Below are 14,396 nucleotides of genomic sequence, written 5' to 3'. Positions count from 1 at the left end.
GTAGGGAAAAAAAAAAAGATGAGGAATATCAGAAATACATACTACATTCACGAAACACATCGGACAGAAAATCAGAGATGGTCTGTGAAAACAAACGCAATTATTATGGTCAGCCGATGCTTGAAGCAACTGTATTATAGCCAAGAATATAATGTGACAACAGGATTTGAGAATCAAATGTTGACTACAAAGCCCTCCTTCTAACTGGCTTTTTACACAAAATTTAAATTGACCACAAGGCCTCACAGAGCCTACAACATAATCTTCTCAAAAAACTAGTGCGATGTTACAAAATCAGGCATAAACAAATTTTGAAAATGACAATGACGGCTGGGGTGGAATATAACAGTATAACTACTCAAGGGTGACAGCAGGTGAGTCTTGGTACCCTGTGATACTTGTTATTCTTATCCTTGTAATAGGCTGCATAAGTAAAAATACAATGGTAAGTACCCAAAAATTGCATGAAAAGTACTAAAACATGTCAGAATTCATTTTTTTTTCTTTGGCATTATGAATATGTGGATCAGAAACTTAACTTTAAATGACGTTAGTTTGCAACACAGTCTAATTGGGATTTTTAAGTAAGCTATAATCTATTATACCTGTCTGTGCCCAATATTTCTTCTGTAGTTCTTCTTTTTCTTGTACTTGAAGACAATGACCTTCTTATCCAATGTCTATAAGGAAAAATCACAGATAAGGTGATGGCAATAAATTGAAAATATATACAAGAGAATAGTCTGAAACAGAATCATACTTGCTCTTCGACAATGGCATGGACTGTGGCGTTTGGCACAATTGGTTTTCCAATGTATGTGCTTGTTTTTGTTCCCACCAGCAAAACTTTATTTAAGGTTATCTGCATGGAATCACATTTTCGTACAATTATCACTGATATTCTTAAAACATATAGTCAGGAAAAAAGATTAGACCAATTAACAGTAAGTATGAAGGTTGTAATCAAGTCTGCAGAGGGAAGGTAAAGGCAACAACCGAAAGTAAGCGCAGTTATTCATATACAGAAAACATTTCTGGAGCAATGCTACAAAGAGGAAAATTCCATGATTATAATTATCTAACATGATACACATGCTTAGTCTCATATTTACATTCTATACATGACCCATAGCACATCTGAACTGATCAGATTGACGGCATTCATAACCCAGTGCATAAATGCTTCTTACATTTTTTTAAGAAAAGGGGTAACACTTACCTTGTCGTTTACATTTGCACCCTTAAGCCTCTGCGTGTAGATGAAACGTCCAGGGAACACAATGTATTGCCTAGATCCAACCTAAGCAATTAAACACGAGAAGAAGTCTTAAGTCAACTTCTAGATTCAAAATATAATCATGTATGCAGTTAAATGACAATCAGGACAATTATATGAACAACTTGCAATATCAGTAGGAAAAAGGATACTTTTAGCAACGGAGACTAGCAACACAATATCCGGGCATCAGCAATAGTTCAGTCGTCCAGGGCTAAGAAACAGACCAACAAACTTCTTACACATCAACAACGATGTGAAAGCTGTTCAGGCATTTGATATTTCTTCATCAAACTTTCTCCAAAAAGAATAATCTAAAAAATTAAAGAAAAAGAAGCTAAACCGAAGAAAGAATTTCAAAGAATCTTAACCTAGGTAGTGTTTGGCATCAAAGAATTGAAGTCTTGGAAAGTGAACTTGCAAATCTTCAAAGTTGAATAGATTTTCATCAATTCCAATTGCAAGATGCCCAACTTTATGCATCCATAAACTTACAAGTCTTCATTTTGAAACCTACGATAGGCTGGGAAGACGACGTTGCCTAAACGAAGGATCACTAAATTACAAAAGTAACCATTTGAAAGATGTAAAAATACAAACTAAAAATGAAATGCACAACTAAACAACTATTAAAGGGAAGACATATGAATAAAACTCGACGTCTTTTGGCCCTTGACAGACGAAAATCCCATGAAAAGATAAAACTAAAAGCCAATACTCTTCTATGCCGATAACAAGAAAAAACTAATATTTACATCTTGACGCCTCTGAACCCTTCCGAATTGCACATATAAGGAGCAGAATTTCTGCATACACAGACAAATTCATGTGCATTCCAAAGAAAGATAAAGGGAAATATTTAAAAAAAAAAACACACACACACACACACAAACTACGCCATCATAAATAGCTATAGAATCCCCTCCAACGCAGAAATTCCAATAAATACCAAACGATAAGTAAAGACACTCGCACACGCACACACTACTCACCATCACAACAGCAAAAACTTCCTCACGCTTTGGCTCCGTTGTTTCAACAGCGGGCTCAGCTTCCGTGGCTGCATTATCAGCTTCTGGTTCGCTTAAAGAAACTTCAGCTACTGTATCAGTTGATTTTGGAGCAAAAGATAATGCGGGATGTGTGCGCGAGGTGAGCGTCAGAGACGAGAGAGGGTGGGAGAGAAAAGAAAGATTGATTCTTGAATGAGAAAAGGGTGTTGGAGTCTGATTGCGATGTTGAAGCTTTGGAGTGAGAGAAGAACAGAGTGAGAGGGCAGCTGCCATTGTTGAGTTTGAGAATTGAGCTTTCTGTGCTTTCTGGATGTCTCGTTATCCTATCCATTGCTCTACGACCTAAATGACATTTTTGCCCTCGTCGTGAGAATAGGCCGGATCCAAGAAGGCTAAAAATGATGCCCGGGTCCAGATCCAAATCCACTACACATATACTTGAATAAGGTGTGTTATTCGTTGTGTAACTTGTGTTTGATTGAGTTGGCGTTACCTCGTCTCAGTGACGTAAGGTCTTGAGTTCAAAATCAAGTTCCACACCCCAACCCCAACCCCAACCCCAACCCCGTTGTAATAAAAGAAAAAAACAGGTATGTTATATCTTATATATGCACTATTATTACATCAAAATTGTGGAATTTTGATCATTAGTTTTTTAGGTTTAGTTACACTTAGGCTTCCCCAAAAAGGTGAATTTATACTTTTTTTCAAAAAAAAATTAAAATTACATTTATACCCCATTCGAAAATTCACAGATTAAATATGATCCACTCTCATCATGGTATGAACCTTAGTCCATATATATATTACATTTATCTTCTTACAAGGACAATCATATACATTAGAATATTAAAAAGAGGGGCAAAATTAAAAATTATGTAACTATTTTTGTTGATGTCAGCATTTTTAGTCCAAATTTTAATGGAAGGGGATCATATGTAAATAAAGAATTTTTGGAAGGGGTGTAAGTATAATTTCACATTTTTGGAGGGGGTCTAAGCATAATTAACCATTTTTTTTTTATGTATGATAATTGTAAGAAAATGATAATACTCATAGCAAGAGTTTCTTGTTTGTATAATTACTATGGTTGTAATGAGTCATCCCAAAACAACAGGAATTGTCCTAATAAGTGTACATATAAACATATGTAAGTGACTTGAGATGATTCTTCTTCCTCCACTACTACAATTACATGGAACATTAGTAGTCAGTGGACTTTGTGTACTGAGGATAAACTGTACTAGGAAACATTTGCACAATGCCAAATTGGTTCAAGATCATTACAGGTCAGAAAAACATATACAGGAGATGTTTGTCTCCATTTTTACTCCCCCTCCTTGGGTTTACCTTGGAGCGCATCTGCTAAGTTGAAATTCAAATTGCCTCTCATGGTTCTGGAGCCAATCCCAGGATTACCCTTCCTCATCATTGCAGCAAATTCTCCGTAGTCTATACGCCCGTCCTGCGTAGAATTTGAGTCCAACTTTCAAGACTATTGTGATTTTTTTCAGTTGATGATACTTTGCAATGACCTACTGAAAACTTACGTTGTCTGTGTCGATTTCTCTAATGATTTCTTCTAGTTGGACGTCTCCAAGGCCGAACTCTTTGCATGCCTGTTGAAGCTCATCAATAGTGATGTAACCGCTGCCATCTTTGTCGAAGAAGGAGAAAGCAGCATGAAGATTTTCCTCCCTTTCCATCTTGTTCAAATGTAAGGTTGCAGCCAGGAACTCTCCGTAGTCTATAGTCCCGTTGTTGTCGATATCAGCCTGAAAGAGAATAAATGCAGCCATGCAAGTGAGATTGATCCTGTCATTTGATATAGATTGTAACTTCGGCTTTTCATTACTAAACAAGAAATATACCGCCTCCATTAAGGCCTTGATATCGGATTCCATTAGTTCAGAGCCCACTCTTCTCAAACCGTGTTTTAATTCATCAAAAGTTATTGTCCCGCTGTTGTCTGTATCAAGCATTTTGAACAACTGTCTCAGTCCACCGATCTCTTCTTCTGAAAGTCTTTCTGCTATAACCTGCATGCACATTGTTTACAAGAATGCTGCTTCATGTCTGTGTCACAAGATGCACAAATGATCTTTAAAATGGATATACAATGTAAGAACAACTTTCTTCTTGTTTGCATATTTACATAAAGAACAACAATGAATAGGAAATTTGATGATTATTTCATGAACCAATCTAACTAGTACAACCAAATCAGAAATATAGATCAGATGGAAACATACACGGAGAGCCATCTTCTTCAGTTTGTTCATCGCAGAAAATTGCTTTAGCCGCGTCAATACTGCAGATCCCAAAGGTTTGTCTGGTGCAACTGTGTCATCCACGATCCAAGGATGGCCTATTACAAACCCAATTTTCGGTATGATGAATAACAGGACTATGAAGTAATTAACAAGGATAGACAAGGCCCAAAAGTTGATACTGTCTTAATTCAAGATGATCCAAGTGTATGACTTACAGAGGACTTGATGGGCAGTAATTCGACTTCTGGGGTCTCTAGTAAGCATCTTTCTTACAAGGTCCTTTGCACTTTCTGAAATGTGAGGCCATGGTTCAGATTCAAAGTCTATCTTGCCTTTCAAGATTTGTCTGAAGATTCCGTTATCCGTTTCTGCAAGTTGAGAATTTGGGTGAAGGAAGTATTGACAACAGAGGAAAAAAGATGAAACTATTTGCAAGTCTGGAGCAAGGTAAGGCTTACCGGCCCAGAAAGGTGGAACGCCACATAATAATATGTAGAGAATAACACCGGCACTCCACACATCTGCTTCAGGTCCATAGTATTTGTGCAACACTTCAGGTGCAACATAATAAGGACTTCCAACGACATCAGAAAGATATTGCCCTGTAGACATCAACCGTCCAAGCACTTTCATGATTTTATCTTAATCAATATATGTAAATCAACAATCTACCGTTGATAGATCTCAAAGCTATCATTATAGCTTCACAATCAGGCTCCATTTTCTATCTTTCTTTCCCCCATTATGTACATTAATGTGAATACAAACTCTATTGGTAATTGACCACATTAGCCACTTTAGTTTCTGTGTCCCATTTGCGCTATACTAAATCATCACCCCCATTGCCCAGAAATTGATCAGAGATCAAGTCAGCAAATTCTTGGCCACATCATAGAAAGAAACAGATCCCATCTCTGACCTCTCTGAAGCCACACCGTTTCCAACAACTAATACCAAATCATATTGCAAAATCAGCCAAAAAGAGAAATAAAATGGATCAGACATACCAGGCTTATAGAAAACGGACAAGCCAAAATCTGTGGCCTTAAGCTTGGCATCCTCATCAGGAGTGTCAAAAAGGAAATTTTCTGGCTTGAGATCTCTGTGCATGACCCCTAGAGAATGGCAAGCCTCCACCACACCAACAATGGTTTTCATTAGCTGAGCAGCCTTTCTCTCACTGTAATGCCCTTTCTTGACAATCCTGTCGAAAAGTTCACCCCCACCACACAACTCCATCACCAAATGCACAAACATAGTGTCCTCATAAGTCCCTTTGATCCTGACCACACTCGAGTGCTCCGACAAGTGGTGCATTATCTGGATCTCCCTCCAAACATCGTCATAATCTTCCTTACATAAAAGCTTGCGCTTTGGGATGGATTTGCATGCGTATTCTTTTCCGGTACCCTTTTCTATACAATGGAAGGTTGTGCCAAACTGTCCTTGGCCTAGTTTCCTTCCCACACTGTAATGATCTCTGAGCCTTGGTGTTTGATATGGAAGGACTGTTGATGAAATCTTGGAGGATGATCCGGCAGATTGTTTCTTCATCTTTTTTGTCTGTTTTTCTTTCCTCTTTTGCTTCTTGAATTTGGATTGGAGAAATTAGGAAGAAAAATCTCAATATTGGTTGTGCTTCTCCATTTATGATGAGAGTTTCTTCTTCCCTTTTTCTTGTTCTTTTTTGGGGTGGAGGGTAGGAAAGTATAACTAACATTTGGTTTTGGGTCAACAGAAATTGGCGGGGTTTGTGGTGTCCCTGCACTTTGGGCTTTGAATGGAAAGTTGTGTGCTGTCGCCCAACTCTTTTTGCTTATTCGACAAAATATAGAAAATTTATGCACGCCATTCATCTAACTTTAATATTCTCTCATTAAAAAGACTTTAGATAATAATTGAAAGAAATAAAATTATTCTGGGACCGATGATTCATGCTCTACTAGGATTTTCAATTCATGGACCCTGTCAACATATCGTTCATCATGCATCCGTAGGAGCCTGCATGTTTTTTCTGTTTAAATGCCATTTTCTTCGCACCTCTCTTAGTTGCTAGACAGGATTGAAGTTTTACGTCTATAGTTGTCACCATCGAGCATTCATGTACTCTTTTCTTTCCTTTCTCATGTTTTGCGACACATTCTTGACATTGTATGCAATGATTGCATCTTAATGTCTGAACGAATCTCAAGATCAATCACTGTCCATTTATTACTTGGCTTTCATCCTGCACTAATTGACTCTAATTAATTGTCCAACTTCTCAGCGTTCTTTGTACGTACAAAGAATAATTAACATCCCTGAGTTGTATTAGTTCAACCAAGATCAATTTTCCAGTGCCTGCTGACAAAATGAAATGGACTGATTTATCATGGAAGTAGAATGCTGAAGGCTTCTGCCCTATCTTTCCACATTCAGCTCAATCATGCCAATTTTGGGAGTTTCAATTCAAGCAGAGTTGCCAACCCCACAAAATTTAATAGTTTAGCTTTCTGAAGAACCATCCTTAAAACACATCCAAAAGACTTTATCTGTATCACATCAAGCACTATATATCGTACAACAGTCATTCAATAATGTTGTGCATGTATATTATGTACTACAGCTCCCTTAAAAGCAACCCCGTTTTTAACTAAAAAACGAAAATCAAAATTTCTAACCATCCAAACCCAGTTCAGACCTATCCCTCGAACCAACTCCCATCCCAATTAATGATCTTCATCAATATTATCAGCAAAACCATCAAAATTCCGAATGAGTCCCATCAAGACCCACAGTTTCAAGAATCATCACATTTAGCCAATTCAGTCCTGAAAAGGTCTGGGCTACCAGATCATTAATCTTCTCTTCTACACAGAATTGCAGATGATTGGAACTTCTTTGATAGGTTCAGGGAGCAAATTTCCCACAGGTTGTACTTACAATATTGTCAGTCACAATAATGTCGACTTCAACATCTGTTGTAGCTATGCTGTCCACAAGCTGTGCATCTTATGCAACATACCAAAATCAGAGGACTTCAAAGACATCTTGTAAAGCTCAGATAGTTTTTTAGCATCAGCAAATTTACTAGGCGGAGTTTTCTGAGGGTTTATAGGGATTTTGTTTGTCTTTGTCGAACGTGTCGCCACCAACATAGTCTTAAGAAGCATTTGCAGCTGGCTCCAAAATTTAGCACAAACCTCAGGATTTTCATCAGTAAGTGATGTATGTTCAGATACATGGCATCCTTCAAGCAGGCGAGTTAAGGCTGATTCAAGCAACTGGCACACAAAACAGCCAATCAGTAGAGATACAGAATAAAAGATTCACTTCTTAAACTGAATTACATAGAGAATTGTGCAAAGATACACATTGCAAGACCACATCTTATCAATGAGATAACACAAACAACTTAAAAGTTCTGTTTTTTATGCCTACAGTAAAAGTATTAGGAGTCTCACTTTCTCGGCATCTTAAGTGAAAAAGACAAAATTTCATCAAAAGAATGCATCCAAAACATGTTATTTTTTTTAATGATGATAACTTATTACTGATGATCTTGTGTTTTGATAATATCTAATGCCAAAATAGTTCTTATGTTACTGCTTCCTGATTATAATAGTACTATGATGAACAGAGGTTCAGAACAAAAGACATGGGGAACCCAAAACATACCGAACTAGAGTGTAGGTAACTTGATAGGCTAAGTGACAAAGCTGATCTGTCAATAACAATAGTCAAGTACATTATGGGGTGTGTTTTTGGGCCGTAGAACTCCATGGATTTCTGCCAGTTCCTTTCTGCCAGGGATACATACTGCTTTACCTTTTGACTCAAATTGTTTTCACCTTTAACCACATTGTTTTTCTTTTGATCGGACTCCAAAAACCTTAAGCAGCAATCCCTTTGATAGCAAGCAAGTTGAAAATGAGCATATGCAGCCTCTTGCTTGCGCAATTCACCTAGTGACTCATATAGAGCCAAAGCCTCCCGTATAGCATCATTTGCTGATATTTCATGCTTTCTCTGATCAATCTGGGTTTCAGAGGGTCTAGAACTAGAGCAGTCTTCCAGGACACCTTTTTCATAAACCTCAGCAACAGTATTTTCTCTAGCTAATAGCATGCCGAGTTTCAGATATGTATGAGCAAGCTGCGTGTTCACTTCATTCCTCAGACTGCCGGATACAGAAGCAGCTTTTTCACCAAGTGCAGTTAGCTCTGTTTTTGCAGCTCCATAGTACCTGAGTGCTTCACTGTATTGACTCTTGGCAGTCTCAAGTGCATGCAAATATGCATTTTGGAATATGGCATGTTTCTTGAGACTTTCAATCTTCAATACCATATCTTCTGCTAATGCACGCCGTCCATGGCCCAAATTACAGTTGATCAGAATGACATTAGTATGGTCCTCTACTTGTCTAAATGCATCAATTGCCTTTGCAAAAGCAGCTTCAGCTTTGCCCAAATCCTTAAGTTCCAGCCTATTTCTTCCTAATTCATTGCACACCCATCCTTTCTTTTTAAGTACAGATTGTAGGTCTGCTGAACTGGCAGGAAGTCCACCCATAGCTTTTCGAGCTTCTTCATAACAGCTCAGAGCAACAGAGAGAGTATGATCTGCATCTCCAGGAACAGAGCTCCTCAAGTATTTAAATATACCACCCCCTTTGGAAGTAGTTACAGAAAGAGCATTTTCCTTCCCTGCATCATACGTCTCTTTACAATCAGATACCTCAGAACTTCCAGCTGCTAAATTCTTCTGCTGAATAGCTTCTGAAATCCCATAAGCTTCACCCCTAATGTCATTCTTGTGGTGCTTCATGCTTTCAGCTCCATAAGCACTTTGGAGATCAACCTTCTGAGAGACATCAGTATCATTGTCACCAGCCAGTGCATAGAGGTTGTTTCGGCCATATGATTTTTTACTCTGCTTTCTAATATAACCTGATGAGTGTGCATCCCTGGAGCTGCTGCTAGCACTACTGCCGCTGCTGGCCCTGTCGCTCCGGCAGCTGCAATTTATTAGAGAACAAGAACTGCAGTTCTGATTAAATTGCTCCATCTTCTTCTTCAGCCTTTCAACCTCCTTCAATACTTCAGATGACATTTTCAAGTCCTTGATGCATTCTTTCCCCTCTCTTTGCCTTGAGACCTCTCGACCCTTCATCAAGTAGAACTCGACAAATATGTCTCCTACCAGGGTCCAAGCTTTAGGCCAGAAGAGGTAATTAGAAGAAAGCCCGTCAAAAGTGAACATATCATCATCTATAGCAGACTTTGCCTTTTGACTTCTATCATTAATGTCCACCTGGGCTAATGAGCTAGAAACCATGGAGGAAATGAATCTTGTGTCTTGGGGCATTGATCCGTAGACCAAACATGCCAACTCTACAACCTTCAACGCTTGATACAGCTGCCCGTCTTCCTTATAAGCTTGGCCAAGGGCCAAATACGATTCTCCAAGCAATAGGACAAGTTTCCATAATTTGTCATCAAGTTTTGATGTTGGAAGCCACTGCCGAATATCACAAACTTCAATACAGTCAGTGTCTCCACAGGCACAGACAGAGAAATCCGCTGGCGAATGTTGATCATCCTCAACTTCACTTTCATGGTTGACCTCTGCTCTGGTGGTCTGTAGTTTCCGTGTCCATCTCAGAGACTTGATGGCTTGAGAGACATGATGTATTGCAGCCAGTTTAGAGGATAGTGGATCAGCAACAGTCTGAACCACATTATCTGAACTTTTCTGCAAATTACATACCAAAAAGTTATTATCACCAACTCTAGGCAGATTCTCAGTTTCCAATACCCTATCTGATACTTCCGGCATTCCAGGTGAAGATATGGTCCGGCTAAATGACATCTCAGCAGAATTTTCTTGTTCAAAATTTTCAAGAGGTGCTGCATTTTCAAGTTGTTTGATTGTGGTAACAGGGGGGTAAAGGATATCTTGAACACTTGGTGCAGACAACCCACTTATAAACTCAGAGGATTCTTCTTCAGCATCAGAAATAGTAACTTCCGACTCTACTGGAAGCACTGAAGATGTCAACTCTAACTCTTCATCATATGTCAACAGGAGCCTTGCGAATTGTTCATGAGCAAGTGCACGAACCACCTGTTCACCGGAAGCACATGGTCATGATTCTTTTCATGCCCAATCTGATGAATAACCAAATACAAGACAAACTTCACTTGGTTATAATTTCAAAAGGAAACATACTAGATGATCTGGCTCATCAAGAAGACTAAGACATTTCTGGAAAAACCTTGCGCACCTCGCCCTGTTATTAGGCGACTGCAACAGAAAGGAAAAAGAAAAATTAACAAACAGCACATGGCGGAACATAAGACCAGTAATCATACATTTGTAACATACCATTGAGAGTGAAAGCCTATGTGCAATACGGTACAACAGAGTTCCCAGGGAGAGTATGGACTCGCTTCTCCCTCTGTAAATCAAAGATGGCAAAGAGCCAGAACTGTCATGACAACTATCAGCAGTGTGGTTTTTAGGAATGACGGAAAGATCAAACAGTTGGATGACATCTTCTCCAGCACTTTTATATAGCTACAGTAGATAAAGCATCAAAATTAGACAAATCTACAACAAAGCAAGAAGTTCAGAGCTAACATTCAACCAAAAAACAGTACCCAGTAAGCACCAGGGTCTTGCTTGCAGTTCTCCTGAAGGAACCTCATAACAGAAAGACCATTTTGTTGGACAACATGGGGATGAAAAGCAGGAGTTCCATCATCAGATATGCCCTTTAACAGAAAAATATCATCAGTTTTCAGAAGCTCATAACCTTGTACAACACCATCCTGATGATAGCAGATGGCCAATTCTGGAACACTAGCCATGAAGTTATCCAACCAAGCTTCCAGCCACGTAAGTGGAGTGACCTGCAAATGACTTTGTATAAGTATACAGATGCCAGAAATAGTCCCAATAGAAATAGACAACGAAAAGAAAGAGTTTGTGAGTAAGAAGACATCAATAACTTTTAACAATAACCACCTTCCTTGAGACATCCCACAAATGCAAGCTCACAGCGACATACTTTTCGTTGCTAAATATGAGTAAATCACTACCGAGGAGCATACGAAAATTGTGAAACTGCCAAAACAGCACTCTTAGAAAACCATCATCACCAACTTTTCTGTATTTTTCAGATTCTTGCACCTGGCACCTTGGCTTTTCTTTAACTTCTGAGACCTTCTTGACAGTTTCACGGCCTTTATGTCTCTTATTCTTCTTGTTCCCCCAAACAAGATTTTCCTTTCCAGCCTGTGGGAACTCTTGTTGATGGGTGTACCCTTCCCCTTGAGCAATGCCTTCACGCCTGTAGGATGCATGCCCTTGCATCGGTTGGTCTGAGGACTCAAGTGACCCTTCTCTTGACATGCATACATCCGGATAAACAGATGATTTAAACTGCTCAGCTGACGAAGTATTGTGACTTGGCGGGCAATCACAAGCCTCCATTCTTACCGAATGCATAGCAAAATTCAAAAACAAGGACTGATCTACACATTTTGGCTGACGGTTTTGTCTACGAATAAGTTTTTCTCCCTCTTCAATATCAGGCCTGTCAAACAACATTTGAGAACTAAAACATTCAAAAGATAGAAAACTGCAATATGCCTAGATTCCTACCCACTATTCAGGATAAGCGTCTGTCCAACACGGTGAACTGCAACTGACACTCGCGCCTTGGAGTATGGTATCTTAAATATTTGTTTTAAAACGTCAGCTGGAGCAATTACATCTATCTCGTCTTCATAGTCTACTAAACCAGATACAGCAAGTGCTTCTCCTTTCCTTGCAAGGCTTGACATGAAATGGCCACCTTGCCATTGTGAATCTGCCAGCATTAGCAAAGATGTAACATTGAAGAAAACTGCTTGTTCGGGGTTGGCCAAATGCATACAGCAAATGTTAATCTTCTAGTGTAGCATAACCTAAAAATCTCTTAAGGTTGCACAAGTCCTTCAAACATCACCCCACCACAACCCTCCAAAAAGAAACGTGACATACTGAGCCAGTCTTTGGCAAGTCTTATAGAATTTTGAGCATTTCTAAATCATGTGAAATTGGAGAATGTCCAGAATGCAGGCAACAGATTTGCTGCATATCCCTTTCCATCAGCAATGGGATCTTTAGTTGACAGACCAGAAACTATTATATATGCAGTTATTTTGTCATACCAGTGAAAGAGACTGAAGCCATGACATCATAAAGCCAGGAGAATACGCAAATATCATAGATGATAACATAACTACTAGACAGGTCAGAGCTCATTAAAACACTAAAACATGGAGAAACTATGTTAAAATCATCCCCCAGGTGCACATCATGGGAAACATAAGAATTTTCTATTTCATCACGTACATGATATAAAATGTTTTCAAATAAAAGGTACAATGCACCAGAGCAAAAATGATATAGCGTCCCTATCGGCCTATCCAAATACAGAATTTACACACATCAACCATTTAAGACAATTTTTTCTTTAGCCCTTTACTCCAGCATCTTTTTTGAATTTCTATACAGCAAGCCCACTTGCATATGTCATGTACTTTGCATTTTCTGGAGGAAAGCAAGCTCTTAACGAAATTCTGGAAGTGGATACAGTCATTACCTCTGCTTGTGCTCGACTGGGTAGCTGCAATTGGTAGTACTTTTTCTGGTATACTTGAGGGTAGAGGAAGCGCATTCAGATCCGTTTCTGTCGGGATCATCCGATACCTTGGAGCTCCTTCCCTATATTATCCAAATTTTAGATAAATAATACAACAAACTAATAAATAACAGACATGTACAGCAGGATTCACAAATCGTGCAATATCAATACATTCTAAATTGTGCCAAACAAATAACAGACTTAAATCAGATATTCTACAACGGAAAGCCCAAGCATTTCAAATATTAGCCTGCACTTGATCATGAGTGAAATTTCTCAAGCAAACAGGTCATAAGCAAAAACATAAATACCAAATTACCAAACCCTATTTTTCAGCAAGTATCATCACTTGTCGCCCATGAAGCAGACATAAGAGATGACAAATGTACACCCTACCACAGCATTGTCAAAGCAATAACCAACGCCCATGAAATTATAAAGTACAGTCCTATACCCCCTCTACCACTACAATTACAAAATATATCAAGTCCTACAAGTAAAAAAAAAGAAAAGAAAAAAGGTCCTACAAAAAATTACCAAGTAGAGAATTAATCAGTTTGCTTACACATTCCTGCCTAATTAAAACGGAGAAACTTATCTTTTAGTCAAACGACGAGACGGTTCACTAATTGAATTTCGGTATCAGTTTCACAATAATACAACTCCCTTCCGATTATCACAAAGTAGGAAGTAACCAAATTGCTTATGCAACATTCCACACCACTACCCAAACATGCATGAATTTACATACGTATGGGAAGAAGGAACGAGAGCAGCGGAGGCAAAATCATGGAAAGCTTCATCCGCGGTTACGGGTATGGATCCGCAAAGAAAGCCCACGGGCTTGGGACTGGTGATTTCCAGTCTCCCTACGCACTGTAACTCCCGCGAGCCCGATCCTTGTTTCTCCATTTTTTACTGAAATACTCTGAATTACCCGATTGCTCAAGCTAGGGTTTTCTCCTGCGTCCTTTCCCGTTTTCTCCGGTGATGATGACGATTGAATTTCTTCCTCAAACGAAGTCGAATTTCTGCAGCGAGTGTTTTTCTTTTCTAGACAATTCTGGTGCGTAGATTATAAAGGAAACTACATCCGGTTTTTTATTCTCAGGTTCGTGCAGTGTGAACTGGTGTCTCAGATGGGCTAGCGACGCCCATTA

The 14,396-nt window shown here is 39.0% G+C and overlaps 3 protein-coding genes across 4 annotated transcripts; all 3 read right to left on the bottom strand.

The window, feature by feature from the left end:
* On the bottom strand, nt 86-2,659 carry LOC105176026 (50S ribosomal protein L21, chloroplastic). Its single transcript, XM_011098702.2, has 5 exons — nt 2,269-2,659; nt 1,220-1,300; nt 761-862; nt 606-680; nt 86-423 (listed from the first exon to the last, which is right to left on the bottom strand). Exons 1-5 carry the CDS (start codon nt 2,560-2,562, stop codon nt 355-357), a joined length of 621 nt encoding a protein of 206 aa, XP_011097004.1. The 5' UTR covers nt 2,563-2,659; the 3' UTR covers nt 86-354.
* LOC105176016 (calcium-dependent protein kinase 11) lies at nt 3,346-6,319 on the bottom strand. Of its 2 annotated transcripts, XM_011098690.2 has the most exons (7): nt 5,570-6,311; nt 5,021-5,164; nt 4,778-4,930; nt 4,542-4,657; nt 4,161-4,328; nt 3,840-4,064; nt 3,346-3,754 (listed from the first exon to the last, which is right to left on the bottom strand). In XM_011098690.2, the coding sequence occupies exons 1-7, from the start codon at nt 6,114-6,116 to the stop codon at nt 3,617-3,619; spliced, it is 1,491 nt and encodes a 496-aa protein (XP_011096992.1). In that variant the 5' UTR covers nt 6,117-6,311; the 3' UTR covers nt 3,346-3,616. The 2 variants fall into 2 exon arrangements, with proteins under 2 accessions (XP_011096992.1, XP_020547702.1); XM_020692043.1 differs by having other exon boundaries at nt 3,840-4,328; nt 5,570-6,319.
* Nucleotides 7,073-14,294, bottom strand: LOC105176008. Its single transcript, XM_011098679.2, has 9 exons — nt 13,988-14,294; nt 13,195-13,316; nt 12,210-12,417; nt 11,571-12,141; nt 11,204-11,455; nt 10,929-11,120; nt 10,773-10,847; nt 8,220-10,667; nt 7,073-7,825 (listed from the first exon to the last, which is right to left on the bottom strand). Exons 1-9 carry the CDS (start codon nt 14,146-14,148, stop codon nt 7,529-7,531), a joined length of 4,326 nt encoding a protein of 1,441 aa, XP_011096981.1. The 5' UTR covers nt 14,149-14,294; the 3' UTR covers nt 7,073-7,528.

Source organism: Sesamum indicum, linkage group LG2 (assembly GCF_000512975.1).
Source record: "Sesamum indicum cultivar Zhongzhi No. 13 linkage group LG2, S_indicum_v1.0, whole genome shotgun sequence".
Classification (NCBI taxonomy): Eukaryota; Viridiplantae; Streptophyta; class Magnoliopsida; order Lamiales; family Pedaliaceae; genus Sesamum; species Sesamum indicum.
This window is presented reverse-complemented; position numbering and strand designations above follow the sequence as displayed.

Excerpts from the sequence above, each read along its gene's own strand:
- LOC105176016 (XM_020692043.1), bottom strand. The coding sequence starts at position 6,116 with ATGAAGAAACAATCTGCCGGATCATCCTCCAAGATTTCATCAACAGTC. Across the intron at positions 4,658-4,777 it reads TACTGCCCATCAAGTCCTCT|GCCATCCTTGGATCGTGGAT; the intron begins GTAAGTCATACA and ends GGTTTGTAATAG. Across the intron at positions 4,329-4,541 it reads TGAAGAAGATGGCTCTCCGT|GTTATAGCAGAAAGACTTTC; the intron begins GTATGTTTCCAT and ends ATGTGCATGCAG.
- LOC105176008 (XM_011098679.2), bottom strand. The coding sequence starts at position 14,148 with ATGGAGAAACAAGGATCGGGCTCGCGGGAGTTACAGTGCGTAGGGAGA. Across the intron at positions 12,418-13,194 it reads CCAGTCGAGCACAAGCAGAG|ATTCACAATGGCAAGGTGGC; the intron begins GTAATGACTGTA and ends TAATGCTGGCAG. Across the intron at positions 11,456-11,570 it reads TGTGGGATGTCTCAAGGAAG|GTCACTCCACTTACGTGGCT; the intron begins GTGGTTATTGTT and ends AGTCATTTGCAG.
- LOC105176026 (XM_011098702.2), bottom strand. The coding sequence starts at position 2,562 with ATGGCAGCTGCCCTCTCACTCTGTTCTTCTCTCACTCCAAAGCTTCAA. Across the intron at positions 863-1,219 it reads GTGCAAATGTAAACGACAAG|ATAACCTTAAATAAAGTTTT; the intron begins GTAAGTGTTACC and ends GATTCCATGCAG. Across the intron at positions 681-760 it reads ATGCCATTGTCGAAGAGCAA|ACATTGGATAAGAAGGTCAT; the intron begins GTATGATTCTGT and ends TTTTCCTTATAG.